The sequence below is a fragment of the Camarhynchus parvulus genome, chromosome 4 (genome assembly GCF_901933205.1).
Source record: "Camarhynchus parvulus chromosome 4, STF_HiC, whole genome shotgun sequence".
NCBI lineage: Eukaryota > Metazoa > Chordata > Aves > Passeriformes > Thraupidae > Camarhynchus > Camarhynchus parvulus.
Window position 1 is genome coordinate 28,475,835 of NC_044574.1, and position 16,816 is coordinate 28,492,650.

The window sequence follows — 16,816 nt, forward strand, 5'->3', positions numbered from 1 at the left end:
TGATGTACTAATCTATTTTAAAAATCTGTCATCAGAAGATTTTTTTTGTTAGTCATTGTTCTCAAAGTCATAACAATTATGTATCTTGCAACCAGTTTGTTTGGTGTAGAGGACAGAGTTAGACATTTTCACATTTTATGTGATGAGAATGTAAAATGCTATGACTGTGTCTTTTATTTTGTACTTGCGCTCAGTAGATATGAATCTGCTACACTCCGGGGTACATTTTTTTTTCCTAATATCTGAAAAATTTTCACTGACTATTGAAAATTCCAAAATACATTTTTTCTTTGTGAGTCAACGCATTAGAACTATAAAATCTGCCCTGCAGCTATCAAATCAGAGAGCGTGCACTAATCTCACCATCTGATATCATTCATCTCTCATGATTTATATCATGTCACTCAGCAAAGTCCCCTCAGAAGAATGCTCCTGGTCCAAACTAAAGCATGACAGTGCACAAACCTAACTAAAACCTGTTTCCCTGAGAACTGCAGCTCACATTTTAAAGTTCAGGTTGTTGAATAACATTCAGTTGAATGCTGATAATATAAGTTGTAATTTCCTCTTTTTGGGATTCTAGGTGGTTTAGCAGCAGCAGGGAGGAATATAGAATGGCTTAAAACTTAGACTTGTTCATTTTCACAATTATATGATTTTGCTGAAACAACAGTATCTTCCCTCACCACATGCAGTCAAATAGAAAAGTTATACAGATATTCCAAATAGATAGAATTAGACAAAATAAGTTTAAAATACAGATTTGAATTACCAGATTAAAGGATTTGGTAAGAATGTTAGTTAAAAAAAAATTCGCATATTGTACAATTTAGCTAGTTCAGAGACTCAGAATAATGAAAGCAAAAGCATCTTTGATAGGCCTGTTTAGGATTCAGCACCTTCAGTCAAACACCCTGAACAGAGTGGCAGGTAAAAAATGTAAAAATAGATAAGGCAGAAAAGCCCCTCCATTATAATAAGAACTGTAGATAGGGATTTTTGATTTTTTCACCAAATCAGGCCTCTGAATTGAGAGCAAACTTTTGACAACTGCCTTGAATACCAAGCTTTCTAATCACACAAATATTATTTTGGTAGATGGGATAAAAAAAATTCATCTAAGCATCAACTAAGATCAGCCCCCATAGTTCTTGAGGATTCTTGATGTGCATTAAAAACAAAAGCAAAATGTATCCACCAAATACATGAAAGAAAGAAACCAATACAGAAGCAACAAACAGAAGTTAAGCTTGTGTACTCTGACATCTGTTCCTGAACTCTTTTCTCTTTTTCTGTCTCCCACTAATTGTTTACTTTGGTTTCCAGCCTGTGTATTGATATGAACACTCAGAAGCGACATTCAGATTTACAGACAGGTTGCTTCATATTTTAAAGGACTAGAATTACTTCAAGAATCAGTGGGGATATTTTTGGTGGTGGTACCTTTTATTCTTTTCTAACTTTTTCCCCCCCCTGCAGTTGCAGAGCTGTGAAATTAAGGAAGTACATCTGTACTCAAAGTAAATAAATTTCTCAAGTGACTATTTTTTTAAAACTCAGTACTGTAATATTAATTAATAATGGAACTATAATTTTAAAACCTAATAAATGTTCAGCTATTAGGTCTATGAGGTCATGTTCCCCAAGTGACTCTTTAGCAACAGTGAGGTGATGTTATCAGAGGTCACAATCAGAGCTCAGAGTTTCACAGATGGTCTATTAAGTGAGCTAGAGCTACCCCTCTTCCGAGAGCACAAAAATTTCATAAGTTTTTACAACACTCCCTTAAAATGGAGGCTGGTGGAAACCATTGGGACGGAAAATCTGTTGCTATTTCAGTTGTGTATCTGGTAGATGGAAAATTTTTCAAGTCTACACAGATGGTAAATAAATTTCTGCTACATGAGGCAGTTCCTGGAATAAAGAAATTTTCTCAAATAACAAGTGCCAATTTTTTTTCAGCAAGACTTATTTTTAACTTTCCCAAGGACTTGTTGAGAGAGCTGGAGAAGTGTCCTTTCACCTTCAGAATCCTGGTCTAAGTCCAGAAATAGCTTCTAATGTTGTTCTCAGCATAGATGAATTTTCTTTACACTCAAAAAGACATTTCAAAGCAAAGATCAAAGCTCCACAATTATATGTTGCTGCTGGTAAACATTCCCTCTGAAAAGAGTGGCTAAAAAGTAAGAAATTTCCATTTAAACCCTAAGACAATCATCAGTGACTAACAGTGCTGACATTTAGGCTGTCATTATTATGCTTCATGAGGCAATGCTGTTGACACAGGAGAGTTTGTCCTCCATGAACTAGGCGTAATGGAAAGGACTGAAAGAGAGACCAGAAACAGGGACAAAGTCACTGCAGACTCCACCCACTAAAGAAGCAGAGAAAAAAAACATGTAATATTTAGGATTGAGTACAAATGTTAGGCAACTGAATGAATGCTGGACAAGAGGTCTAGGAACCACTCCTACTACTATAGAACCAGCATTTGAGAGTGCTTGGGACCACTCTCCCCTCACACCAAAGTGGAGCAGAGTCATGGAAATCACTCACCCGTTTCGCCAACAGCTTCATATTCCCTTCCTAATCTCTGCATGTGACTATAGAGCTCTGCTTGGCTGCTGCCTTGAAATCATGCCCTGTGAAACGATGACACTTGCAAGGAATAAAATACGCATTGTTTTCATGTCACCAAGTAATCTTTCCCTTATATGCACATTAGCTCCAAATGGCTAAAATTCTCAGTATTCCACTCAGGTTTGTACATGAAGTAGGGAAAAAAACCGCAAACAACAAAGCATTTGTGAAAAGGCAAGAGTAGAGGGAAGAATCAATGTTCTTAACGCCTTGATTAGAAGACTCTGAATGAAAAAGGATTTTTTTTTGTGTCTGACAGAGAGTATGGATGAACTAGTGGGAAAAAGAATTGTGGATATTCTAATCTAAGGCTACTGTTACCATTCCCAAGAGAGCAAAATTCAGGAATATATGTATTTCTTCTGAATCTGATTAAAGCTGGTTTCTACATTGTCATAACTATTCCTGGGCTTCAGTCTGCAAAAGCACAATCCATCGATTTAAAACATATCTTGCAAAAGAAGCTACAGTAAAAGTTAAAACACAACATTTCTAAAAGCTTAAAAAATGTTTGTGAAATGTGATAAATTATGAGTCCTGAAGAAGATTTATGCACAAGAATATTAATCAAGGTACTACAAGGTATTAATATAGAAGAACTTCCCAAATTATCTTTGATGCTAGTAATATTGAAAAAGACCTGGGAACAGAGTGGTCCACTGGGAGTCGTTTTCATAAGCTGAGAAATCTTCATGCAATTAAGAGTTGAATTCTCACTTTACATAGAAAATCAATTGTTTTTCACATCTTTATTTTCTAGTCTTATCCCACCTCTAAGATAGTCTCTCAAGACCTGTCTTTTTCCACTATCTCTTCTCTTATTTACTCTCTGGCAATTTTGCTTCCTATAAAATGCCAAAACAGTATAGTGTTCATTTACCACTTGATCATCTTGTCATCATCTACCAAGCAGTTGAGCATTTGTAAAGAGGTGAGTATAACATGCTGGAACAAATTCAGAAGATGTATTGAGGTGTAATATGCACATAGAATCACTAGTAAATCTGTGTGAGATAAATACAATTTGGCATTTATCAGAAGAAAAATATTTTCAGGGAATCTGGGTGTAGGAAAGTAGTTTGATTTAGATTACCAAAGTTTGGCTTCTGGCTGCGCTTTTTCATTTTCAGTGCAATAAATGTGTCAGCTGTTAAAATATTTTGAATCTAAAATTACATGCAACACAAGCCATGAGCTTTAGCACTGTTGATTTTTTTTTTTTGCCTTCATATCAAACAGCCATGAATCACATATCAATGATTAGTAGTGCATGCAAACCATCTTTTTTTTAAGAAGGTTGAGGATAACACCCAAGAGCTTAAAACACAGTGCAAGAATATAATCAGCTCCTTAAAGATCTTTTCTGTTGGGTAGATGAGATAATACATTATCAAAATATTCAGGATATTTAAAATGAACATTTGTTTATTTGGATGTGCTGTGTGAAAAAAAGAGGAAGGAGGAAACTTACAGAAAAGGATAAATAGACTTCTGTTTAACATAAATACATATTGTGTTTGCTCTTCTAAGCCTTACATACGGTGAGAGTGCAATGACAGTGCAAAACTTCAGCTATGACAGTTATTGCTGTAGTATTGAAGGACATCTTCATGTTGCAGTAAGCCAATTTCTCATTTTTTTTAGCGTCGTGTGCATAAACCAAGTTCTTATGTCCATTGTTGTAAAAGCTTTAGACATCAGCTGTGACAGTTATGAAAAGCAGTAAGGATCTGGTATACATTTGCCATACATTTACCTCAGCATACACAGATGCTCACACATGTATTGCTGCCTAGATTTTTTTCAAAGGACGAAGAATATCCCTCTAAATTTGAATTCATAACCATTTTTGGCCATATCCACTGGAGCTTCGAATAGCTTTTGGCAGCAGAAGCAGTATTGTTTCATTTTGTAAAGCTATATTCGATACACCATGCGTATTTTCTATGGCATAAGCCTCCTTGCCTTTACAAACCTCTTATGTCATCTTTGAGAGAGAGCAGTAAAAGGAAATAAGCGTAAGCAACACATTTTAGGTGTTTTAATTGTAGGTATCCTTATGGTGCGAAGCAAAAGAAAAGAAAAAAAAAAAAAAACCAACAAAAAACCCCAAGCGAAATAAAACACCAAGAAAAAATCCCCCAATAAGGTTTGCAGACGGCTTCCACCTTGCTGCAGTTCAGCTCACAAGAGAGGTTCTCCTCGGGAATTGGTCGGATGCCTGTGGACTAACCCACCACCAAATTTCCATGGTCAAGTACTCCACTAGCAGTGGCAAAGACTACATTGCTGTAAAGCCTCAGCTCCCAGAGCTGGCCAGGGTAGGCTGTTCTTCTCTATCTCCTTCTTTGACACAGCTACACAAAAAACCTTTTACTTTTAGCACAGGTCATGCCTGTAGTAAACAGCTGTGCTTAAAAAAGCTGTTCTGCCACTGCTATGGCATCAAAGGCTCTTTAATATAGGCAGCAGTGCTCTAGTACTGTCTTTTCTGATTACTGCTGTAAGTAATGTTTTTGGATGGAAGCTGTATGCCTCTTAGATCTCTCTGTTTTCACTTGAAGGTTAATTCAAAGTGAGCATTATGCTTGTGAAAGTGTGAGAGGAACAGCTCTAGGAAGCAAATTCCTTTTCTAACAATTTTTTTTATTTAACCAACAGAAAAGTGTGTTGTGGACAGTGATGTCATATAATCCAGGGTGTTTCGTCCAATGTCTTAACTCCCCTTCCCATTTGCTAAAGATTTTATGTACTATTCATTTGCTTCCCTCAAAAGTTTGATGTTAATTAAAAATCAGGCGTCATTTTAGCAAGTGGTCATTTGCCCGTATACCATGACCTACCACTGACTATTTATAGAGTGCAGACAGTAAATAATTGGCCAGTAAGGAGTTTTTAAAGATTAATTTTAAAAATAAAGCAGAAAATGTTTTAGAAGTTTTCTTCCAATCAGTACTGCAGAACTTGTCATAACTAGAAATCTCTGAGTACACACTGCATGAAACTAAAGCTCTCTAGACTGGTCCCTAGAAGCACATAGATGATTTTGGTGAAGCAGTAGTGTGTGACTACAAACTGCTTATAAATACAAATACTTTCATGACCATTTTAGGTAGCTCAGCTCCAAGCATAATTTGATGTGCAACAGTCTCTTGGTTTGCAGTCTAGACAACACTCCCTTGAAAATTTATTGCTGAACACTGTCACAAAAATGTGCCAAAGTAAAATTTGCATAAAGGTTATACTGTATTGGCCTGGCAATCATCCCATCCTGTTCTGAACTTGTTTTAAATACTTTTCACATTGTTTGAAATACATCATACTTCAGTCCAAACATAAAGGAAGTCTGTCGGAAAGCATTCTTTAGCTTCCCAGATGGAGATAATATTTAAGATACATATTTTTGTGAAAGTAATAGAGAAAATTCGTGGTCATGTTACCACAATAATAGGAGTGCTTTATGACCACTTTCTACTAATTACCATAGAAAATACATATAATTAAAAAATGTAAATCCAACTGTCACAGTCCATTTATATTTTTGAACCACATTTTCATTATTAAATGGTAAATTTAGAAAGCAAGTTTTCACTGCAGAAAAGAGAAACAAATATTCATGACGGCCAAGAAGGTTTCATTTTTTTTCAAAGAAATCCTACTATTTGTTTTGCTTCACTTGCATCTCTTGCCAGATTCTTCCCAATGCCTTCAAAACCATGACCATTTAATAGCAATGTGCAAATGCAGCAAATTCCTTGTGGTGAAGCAACTGTGGATTTCAGTAATAATTGCCCACTGTACTAATACTACAGACTGTAGCTCTGAGTTGTGGGGAGAAGTTAACCTTTCAAAAAACTGTTGTGGCTTAAGATCTCTCACCAATTTTTGATGGTGTTCACATTCACATTATGAATTTGGATAAATAGATCCATGCTCTTCTCTAAAACCTTTAGAAAGTTTGAGAATCTTTAAAAAACCTACATAAAGTTTGAAAATTTTAAGGGATGCAGAAATGGAACAAAAACAAATCCAAATTCCACACCTGATAAAATAGATTTCCACTGTTTGAAACATCATCTTTTAAAAGAGATAATCAGATTTCCAATATTTGTACTTGCCATTGTCCTTTACAAAACTAAGAAAAATAATGCCCTAGATTCCAAGATTATATTATCTATCTCTGTATATGAAAATGAAGTTACTCTGGCATAAGTGCAGGTCTGAACTGTACAGGAAATACAGTTAGAGAACCATATGATTTGAAGGGAATTTTACTATGATATTACCTCTATAGTAACTAGCTTCTGTTGTCTCTAAAGTTACAAAGTATTATAACACCCAAGGTCAGCAAGGTGCTTAAGCAACTCTAAGAATACAGTAGTTCCACTGACATCCATTAATTCTTCTTCAATATCTAGATCTAAGCAGCTGGGAGTTGGTCTTCCATGACCATAATGAAGCACAGAAACCTTGGTCTTCTAACAACCATCCAAATTACATTAATGACTGTCCACACTTTCAGAATTTCTAATGATCATTATGATTTTAGAGGACAGGTTTCTTCTCTGGTTGTTGGATTCCTCCACTAGAATATTTCAAGATGACTATCTTTAAAAATACTCAATGGGAAAACAAACTGTGAGAAGTGACTGCATTTATTTACCATATTTTGCAGAGGAATAATTAAAGATAATTGACTCAGAAAATCACCAACTTTTAAAACTGTCATCTTACTCTGACTGACATGTTTGCAGACTGCATCTCAGAAAAAGGTAAATTTAATTCCCAGCTGCAAAATCAGAATACAATAAAATGCATATTTCCATTTTTAATTAATATTACCTGCACATTGGTATTGTTTTTTTCTTGCTTTTATCTTCTATGCTTTTTTTTCCTATGTTGATCTGTCTGAGTTATTGTTGCTGTGTAACCCTAACAAGCTTACATCCTACTATTTATGTAGCAATAGTACAGTCTGGATCCCTATGAAACCACCTACTATAAAATAGAAATAACGAAACCAGTGTAAGAATCTTTAAAACTAATTTTTAAAAAATGCAAAAAAAAAGAATCATTACATTATCACAATTCAAAAAAGACAGAATTGAGGTAAAGGGAGATTAAGACTTTGGAGAGACATCCTGGTGACAGGGCTGGAAACTCTGGTATACAAACTGCAATAAAAGAAGAAAAATACCTACAATATTTGATATTATGGTTCACAAGAAGCCATAATATTAAGTGCTCAGATGAAAAGGATAATGCAATGAGAATAGATGTCACAGAAAGGGTTGCAGAGAAACAATTTCAGTAAAACAGGTACCTCTTATGGTTTTTTTTTGTGAAGCTTTCCTACTGCCTCTCTCATGTACCTTAGTATGAGCTAGCAAGCAAAGCTCCCTAAGTTTCCTGTGAAATTAGTTTATGGTGATACAAATAGAAGCTCCTGGAAGAGCCTAACTTCCTAACTTGCCCCAAAAATCACAGTCCAAGCATTGTGAAACAAAATGTAATTCTGATCGTAATGAAAGAGTCAGCCTTCACATCTCATGGACATGCATAATAACCAAGAGGCAAATATGGATGGAAAAGTCTGAATCCAAGTAAGTAATTTTTTTTGCTTTCTCACATTAGTATAATTGTTGAAACAAAGAAATAAAATTTATTGCAACAGAAGAGGAAACGTAAAACCATGTTTTAAAAGCTCACAGCTTTCCTGTGGGGAAAAGGCACTGTTCCAAAGACATGCATCATTCCAGGTAACCTTCTACCCAGGTTTCTTCTGACATTTCTGCCAGTCTCCTGTTAATCTTACTCTTTAATTAATTTTCCTCTTATTGACACTGGCAGCGTTGTTATGCTGACATTGGTTGCGTCCTTAAGCATCCCTTGCAAATCACACAGTACTTGATCTAGAAATCTGGATTAAAGTAGCAGCAATTATAATGAGCATTAGGAATGGCCCTGAGTATTATACTCTCTGCCCTTGCAAGAAAGACTTTGAGATTACATTATCTATTTGAAACTGGAAAGCTTCTAAGCAGACCGCTGTGAGGAACTACATTGTCCTACAGGAGAGAAATGAGCAGTCACAGTTGTTTCTGTAGCTGTTTTCTTCCTATTTATGTTGAATGATCTTTAGGAATAAAATTTTAGAGGAGAGGATGGTGGAAGAACAATGAAATATACAGAACAAGCCAAGATTTGTTTTGTAAGTGGAGTTTGTTAACGTTTCATATTTTTTAAACTTCATGGATTTTTATTCAAACTATTCAGAGACAGACTTTACAATGTTGATTTTCTACTCCTTTACTGATCCATCATTTAAAAGAGCATTTTAAAAACTGCATTTACAAAATGTTGATTATCACTGGCTGCAACAGCACAGCTGTAATTGTGCTTGGGAAGTGAATGGGGAGAACTTACTGGGAGACTATATGCCTCAACCCACCTTTTTATACCAGTGCTGAATAAAGTAGGTTTTTTTTGTATTGAAAAAGAACCGAAATTAATTTTTAAGAGTTCTGCTGCATTTGTGAACCTTCTCAATATGCCCTAGCAGGGATTTTCCTGTCTTTGCCTAAGCTTGATGAGATGAGCAGACAACATGGAGAAAACATAAAATGGAGCACGTACAAAAATTTTACAGATTCTGTATGAGATAATGGCCATTTTATTACATTTACAAATCAGTGCATAATATTTAAATAGTCTCCTTTTGTGGGTATTCTCTTAATAGCTGGTGCTCTTCTAGTTTTTTATAAAAATGCTAAAAGCTCTGTTGCTTTTTACATATGAAAATACATGTGAGCTGTTATGATACCACAAACACTACAGTTTGCTCTTTAGTTCCAAGTATTATTTCATGTACAATTCTGTACATTCTTCTAACTGTTTTAAAATCTAAATTTATTTAACCCAGGAAAGCATACAGAAGGGTCTAGCTGGTTTATCCACATACAGTTAATCTGTTTATGTTTCTGCTACTTGGAACCATTAATAACGATAAATTTCATGTCGTGGATGAACTGAATTGATTATCAAATCAGGAACAACAGGAAAGCTTGATTATTTTGTTTCTTTTAATTAGACCTAATATCATTAACTTCTCACAATTAAATTCTGGTCCTTCCTATTTCCGAGCCTTAGGAAGTCTTTCTGAGAAAGCAAAGGCAAAGAGGGTGCTGTGCTTTGAACATTTGAACCCTGTTGACTTGAGGGAGAAAAGAATGCTGCAACAGCTGGATGTGTTTGCAAAAAGCATCTTCAGCGTCAGTACATCCATCATGACTAAAGCAATTTACTGCAATGGAGTTAGTGCTGGTCAAAGATGCTAAACTTTAAGCCCTTAAGTCCTCGAACCTGCATCCGTCTGCAGAGCAAGCATATCAGATCCACACTGTCTATCACCTCAGCTCTGGTTTGAAGACAGCTGATCTAAAGATAAGAGGGAAGGTCATGCTCTATTGCCACAATTAAAAACAGTTTAAAATATGTTAATGAGGAACAGATTTGAAAAAGAATTTAGTACCAGCAAGGTCCCAGGTTTTAACTGTCATGAAAATGTCTGAAGATCAGCACCTTTCTATAATCACCCAAGGTGCTACCTGAAGATTTGGGTTCCCAAATACCTTTAGCAATTCATTTCCATGTGCCTTTTCCCATATTCTGACCTTTATGGGCACATGATTGTGTGCAACTATAATTGACATTGAGCATTAATCAGACAGTGGTGTGTTTTAGGCCTTAACTGCACTGCTTGAACTGCTGACCTTGAGAGAAAAGGTTTTATATGCCATTCCCAATCCCTTAAGTCTTCCTGTCACTGCAAAGCAAATACTTGGCTTTTATGGATGGATTCAGTTTCAAGTCTGCAGTTTTTCTAATGTTTTCTTAAAATTACAAAAGTGGCTTTCAGGGGAAGTTTGTAAACATAGGCACATTTTTTATTGCACACTATTACCAACACAGACAGGCTTTTGTAAAATAGTACATGCTTAGATAAAAGTGAGAAAATCCCTTATGAAGGAATGTTGCTCGTAGAAGTGTCCTGTGAACTTAGAGATAAATAATACCACAAACAATAGCAGATAATATCTCTTCGCTTTCGCCGTTCATGTTACAGTGATTGGCAAAGATTTCTTTAACCAAGTAGAATGAGGACTCCTTGAGATTTACAGACTCCATCCCCTTTTACATTACACACAATTTTGCAGTTTTTGCAGCTCAAACTTCCTTGAAGAAACTCTTGGTTTTGCTCCTTTTTATGCTCTTCTTGTTCCTGAGTTTTTCTCACTATTGTCTCTGTGGAATTTTTATAATTTGTCCTTTAAAATATTTAATGGCACAAACACAAATCATACACATATTCTTAAATATTATTCTATGAGTGTGCATTTAAAAGATGAGTATGTGACCTCAAAACAAGATCCATGGAAACTAGCATCAAATCAGAGCTATTAAAAACTATAGCATGCTTCATCTTGCTGATGATATGAAATGTAGACATCAATATCAACAGATATACTTTAAAAGAAAATTTGATGCCAAAGTAAAGCATCTGAGAAATTATTATCATACTCAATTAGTTCTCAACTACAATGTCAATTTGGTTCATTTTCTTTTTTTTTAAACTTGAACCATTTTCACTAGCATTTCTGGTACTGGTAGTCATATTTTTGTTTCTTGTTTGTAAGTCTGAGATATTCCTACTGTGAGATATTTGAACAGTTACTGCATTAACTATGATTGCATAAACTACCAAAAGAAGACTGCCTTGGAGGGCTTCTGAAACCTTTGGCAAAACTTGCTTACATTTTCTCACCATGTTAACCTAATATTACTATTACCAAAGGATCTAGACAAGGAAGCAACAACCAGCAGCTCAGGATGCTGTGTGGGCACAAAGTACTTCAGATATGTGAATTTGTGCTTCAGTGAAACAGCTACTGAGGCACTGCAGCTGACAGATGAAACCCACACAATTAAAAGAAACCAGATGTAAAAAAAAAAAAACCCAGACAAAAGAAGCTGGATGATGTCAAATAAAAAAAGGCAGAGAGAAGTAAACAATTACAAATTGGTTATTAGCTAGAATAAGCAGCATAACTGGGAAAGCCAGACTTTAAGATAAATTCCATAGCGCTACAATCACCACATCTCTTTCCATTTAAGCCAATGGGAGTTTTATTGCCAAGGAATCTCTCCATTAAAATTTTGTAATGATACCCTTCCTTACTCGGTGAAGACAGTGAAACCCTCTGGTTTCTTTAAAATTACAAAATATTGTTTCAGAGTCAGCAATACTTGTTTTTGCAAGAACATATGCTCATGGGGCTGAGCTAAAGACCAAAGAACTACTGCAAAATATTTCCACTCCTTTTTGTTCTCTTTTAAAATCTTGTTGCACTTTTCCCTTGTACTGTCTTTTTCAATAAGGCTTCTAAACCCCTGGACACAATAAGTTTTCCTAAGATGAATCAAATAACGATAGCATCGCGCAAAAAAAAAAGAAGACATATATTCATTTATCCTTGAGCAGCATATATTAAATATATAAAATAATATATATAAAGTGAATATAATGTACCATACAAATTCATAGCTCAGCCATTTTCAGACCTTAAAAAAAAGCTCCTAAAATTTAGTTATTGTATAGACATATTTGTCCTGAAACAGTTAGAACATCATAAATTAATGAAACAATCACTTTTTCTCTCCAGTTAATTAGGCACAGTATCACCATCATCAGAAACTGGGGGAAAATATTTGAAAAAACACTCTGCAGTCTAGAAGCATCCTACCTTTCTTTTGCGCAGTTTCACTTGATTGTCTGAATGTTCGTGTGTGGTCAAATGATTCCTTACATGTAAACACTGAAGATCTTCTGCTGAACTGACATTTGAAAGGCATTTGTTTTCAGGGGCCACTTGAGGTTCTGTGAAACCACTTTTATCCAGACCATTTTCCACTGCTGGGATGCAAGAGCAAGGAGGAGATTGCATAAGGCCATTGCTGGGTTGCACTGCTGAGCAGAGCTGTCCATCACTACTGGCGTATGATTCAGAAGAAATCCCACTCTCTACCACATTGCACTCAGACTTTCCAAGCCCATCTTTGAAAGCATCAGATTTCCGGCGCTGTTGTGCAATTACAGCAGTATGAAGCAGCTGCTTCCCAGACATAATAACTTCTTTCACATTTGGAGAATTGATACAATTTTCCTTCTCTACGTCTACTACTTCATTTAAGACTTCATAATTACAAAGCTCCAGGCTTTGGCCAATACTGCCACAAACATCTTCTTTCCTCTCCTCTTTAGGTTCCTCACTTATATCTCCACTGATTCCAGATGATTCATCTGCCTTGTTACCCTCAGTTATTGGTACCATCTGTGTTAAGGAGCCTGCTCCATTTAAGCTGTGCCCTTCATCCTTGGGTTCACTTCCTACAGCAGTGATGTGGTAATTAACACTATCCAGGCTGAGTGCAGAATAGTCATCATTGTCATCAGACACATGGACTAGAGTTTCTGTGCTCGCCTCCAGAAAATGTTTCTCGTCCTCATGGTTGTCATTTTCATCCACCTCCTTTGAAACGTTTCCCAGCTGCTTTTCAGGGAAGCCAGTCACCTCTCCACTATAGCAGCACTCTGGAAATGAAGCACATTTTTCTTTCCGGTCCATGCTCAAAACCTCATCTTTTTCCATACTTGTCTGCAAGTTATCAGCTACAAGTCCGTGACGACATGCTGTATTATACTCCACGGGCTCCAAAGCCAATCCCATCCACTGGGTCACATGCTCTTCCCAGCTTTTCTTTCTGATTGCTAGAGACATGTCATAACAGTTCAGCAGCAGACTGCAATGTACCTTCCACAGAGGACCAGAGGAGATGTCATGGCTGCTGTGCACCGCTCCTGAGGGAGAGAAGGTTTCATCATTTTAACATCTGCAAGAAATAAAAAAAGACTGTGTTATTGAATCAACTCCAAATAAAAAAAAAAAGAAAGGGAAGGAACAGTTTAAACAAAAGTGTAAAGCAAGATAAGACTGTGGGACCAGAAGGACAGGAATTTAAAAGATTGTTTTGTTTAAAGTTTTAATACTTTTCATACAAAACTTGACGGCACTCATAATTCAGTATAACATTTTTTCTGATTACTTTCCAATATCAAGTAAACAAAAATGTATAAACAGGCACATGGACAAGCGAGTAGCTCCAGAGCCAAAATTTTACAAGCTCCTCTTAACTGTGTCTCTCATGAGATAATAATTTCAATGGGTATTAATGACATTATAACTTATAGTTGCTTTGTAACTTTACTTCTTCCTCATCCACGGATACCTGTGGAGTGCAGAATTCTGGCTGTTTACCAAAGAAGTAGAGAACAATTGAGGGTATTTCCAAATTTACCAAATGTATAAACTACTTATCTTCTGAGTATCTTTGGCCCATTCAGTGGCTCTTATTTTTACTGTTACTATTAATTCTCTTCAGGCCTAGTTGTAATTACAAGTGTTACATGAAACTGAGTAAATCAGTTGTTGTGTAGTAATAAAAAAAAAAATCATAGAAACATAGATAAGCTTGGGTTTGAAGGGGCCTTTAAAGGTCATGTGGTCCTATAAAACACTTGGAAAACCATTTGAAGTTTTTTGGTGTACTTCCTCATTCAAATGCATTATAAAACCTGAACCCTGCCACACCCCCCCATGCTGAATATATTCATGATCTTCTAGTGTAAGGCATGGAGAAAACTGTTATTTGGAACAGGGCTCTCCAGAAGGGAAGACTGTGGGCCAGCGTGGTTGGCCGTAGCTTTGCTACTCACCTGGACTGCCTGGCTCTGCCAGAGGCCACTGTCCCTGCTTGGGTTTCTATGTGGGAATTTTCACTGACTGCTGCATTAGGCATTCTGTATGATGGCATTTGAGATAATACATTAATCTTGTGTCATTGTATGTGTATGTTAGCACAAAGATAATATATTAATTAATGAATCATAAAATAAAATTAACAAGTTCACTGTCAAAGAAGAAAACAAAACTTCTGTCTCATAAGATGTTAGAAGTTCAAGGAGCAGACACTTCTACTTTTCACTCCCTACACAAGAACTGTCAGCACTTAGCATGGATCTGGTTATTGATTTCAGCAATAAAGAAGATTAAGTAGTGAGTTTGTTCTGGGTCATTTCAGTCCACTAGGGCAAATTCTGATTGCCCACCAGGCCACAAAGCTGCCTTGACAAATCACATGCCTGAAAGTATAAAAGTATTTATCTTGAAAGAAATGTAGAATTATGCCTGGGCAACTGAACCTCCATAAATTATGCCTTGACAAACTGACTTTCAGGATAGGCTTGTACACAGTCCTAGCTCTTTAACCTTCTTTTAGGAATGGCAAGCTTCATTTCACATTCACATTTTCCACCTCTGTGGAGACTCTGCTTAAAAAGAACATATATTCATGGAGTATATGAAATTCCATGCACAAGTCATTAGTGTGTGGGAGGCTGAGCAAAATGGAAAATAACACACAGAACCAGGCCAAAAAATTATCTGCTTTCAGAGGCAAATTTTAGTAATAAAATGTTAATACAATTTTATAATTCTCTCTGCTTTCCTGATCAAATATGAAATTAAATATTAAAATATAAAGTCAAATTACTGCATAAATTTGCAGCACATTCTTATTCCGACTTCATCTTTATTTCTAAGTGCGTGTGGTTCAAAATTACCAGAGTGAAAAATCAGTAGTGAAAATACTTTCAACTTCTGCTGCACCTTTTCCTAATGGACACTAAAGCTCTTCAATTAAAATAATTTTATAGACACCATAGTGTTTTGTTTTGGTCTTTGAAAAGAGGCATTTTTACTAGAAAGGGCTCAATGATTTCTACTGTCCTCCATGAGCAATATTTGGAGTTGCACATAGGTACAACTCATTTGCAGATTCCTTTTCTTCCCCTACTAGAACACTAGCTTCATCTACTTTAGAGAAAATTAAACATGGTTGCTACAGCCATAGAGGGACATTTCTGACAACAATCAATAAAGATAGTAGAAGTTAAGGGTACAAAGCTAAAAAATGCAGCTTCCTAATGACATACATGCATCCACCTATCTAATTAATGCACAGAAGGCAGGCTCTCAGAGAGTTAATGAGATTGTGTTAATCTTGCTGCTGCTGCTTCTGCATGGACTTACAGAAGTGGGAGAACAGATCTGTTACTGTTTTTTTGGATGTGGTGAGTTATATTTCATGGGGGATGAAAACCAAATTTTATTTTAGGAAACTTTCTGTTTTACTTGCATTATCACTAGTTTTGGCTGCCTCATAGACTGCAGAAAAATCGTTAAACAGAGAAATATAAAATACTTTGCTTGAAATACAGGACAAATAAATATATACTACATGGGCACTTTTATTGTTCTCTAACAAATGAATGTGTGTTAGCACTTAATATGAAAATCTACAGTACATATCTCACCTCCCCAGGCAGCTTCACCAGCAGCTCCTGAAATCCCCTCATTCCCATGGTGCATGAAGGAGCTCAGAGCTTGGTGACAGCTTACTTTTCTTCTGCTCCCTCTCTACTCCTCAAAGACCATGTTAAACAATTCAGCTCAGAAATTCTTTTCCTGCTCTAATTGCTTGACACTTAAGGGCTGACAGGAAAATTTCTTTCTTTTCTACCTATTTGTTCAGGACAACTTATTTCCTTTCACTCACATGCAAGCACATAAGCTGTGCTTTGGAGGGTTCACTGCTCCAGACCTCTGGAAGAGATTCTCTACCAGAGAACCAAGTGCGCTGCCATTGTGCAGAAGAAAGGGTTCCTGCCTCGATCACTGCTTTTCTGCTATTGCTACTCATTTTTTTCCCATGACATGCAGCATCTTTTACCATCTGAGAAATGCCCCTCTGAAGTCCATTTGTACTTTTGCCCTAGGGAAGAAGCATCCCCCTTTCTTACTTTCTATTCTTGCCATGCCACAACTAGAAACCTTTCTATCTGATTTCTGCAGAATTTAAGACTGTCAGATGAACCATTATCAGTCTGCTGAAATGCTTTGCAGAGTGAAAACAACTTTTCTTCTGATCAAAACATCTATCAATATGATACAGTCCACTCAGCTGTTGCTATAATTCTGACTTACATTTTGCTTTACTT

At 36.2% G+C, this 16,816-nt stretch overlaps 1 protein-coding gene across 7 annotated transcripts in view; it reads right to left on the bottom strand.

Annotated features, from left to right (window-relative positions):
- The window catches only part of DLC1 (DLC1 Rho GTPase activating protein), a 214,528-nt gene that overhangs the window by 184,955 nt on the left and 12,757 nt on the right, over window positions 1-16,816 (bottom strand). For 4 of the 7 annotated variants that reach the window (XM_030946882.1, XM_030946881.1, XM_030946880.1 and 1 more), the window contains exon 2: window positions 12,444-13,590. In XM_030946882.1, coding sequence (XP_030802742.1) covers window positions 12,444-13,478 — 1,035 coding nt within the window. In that variant the 5' untranslated portion in view covers window positions 13,479-13,590. Of the gene's footprint in view, window positions 1-12,443; window positions 13,591-14,473; window positions 14,750-16,816 lie in introns of those variants that run through there. The other 3 variants (XM_030946884.1, XM_030946885.1, XM_030946883.1) reach the window with 2 other exon arrangements.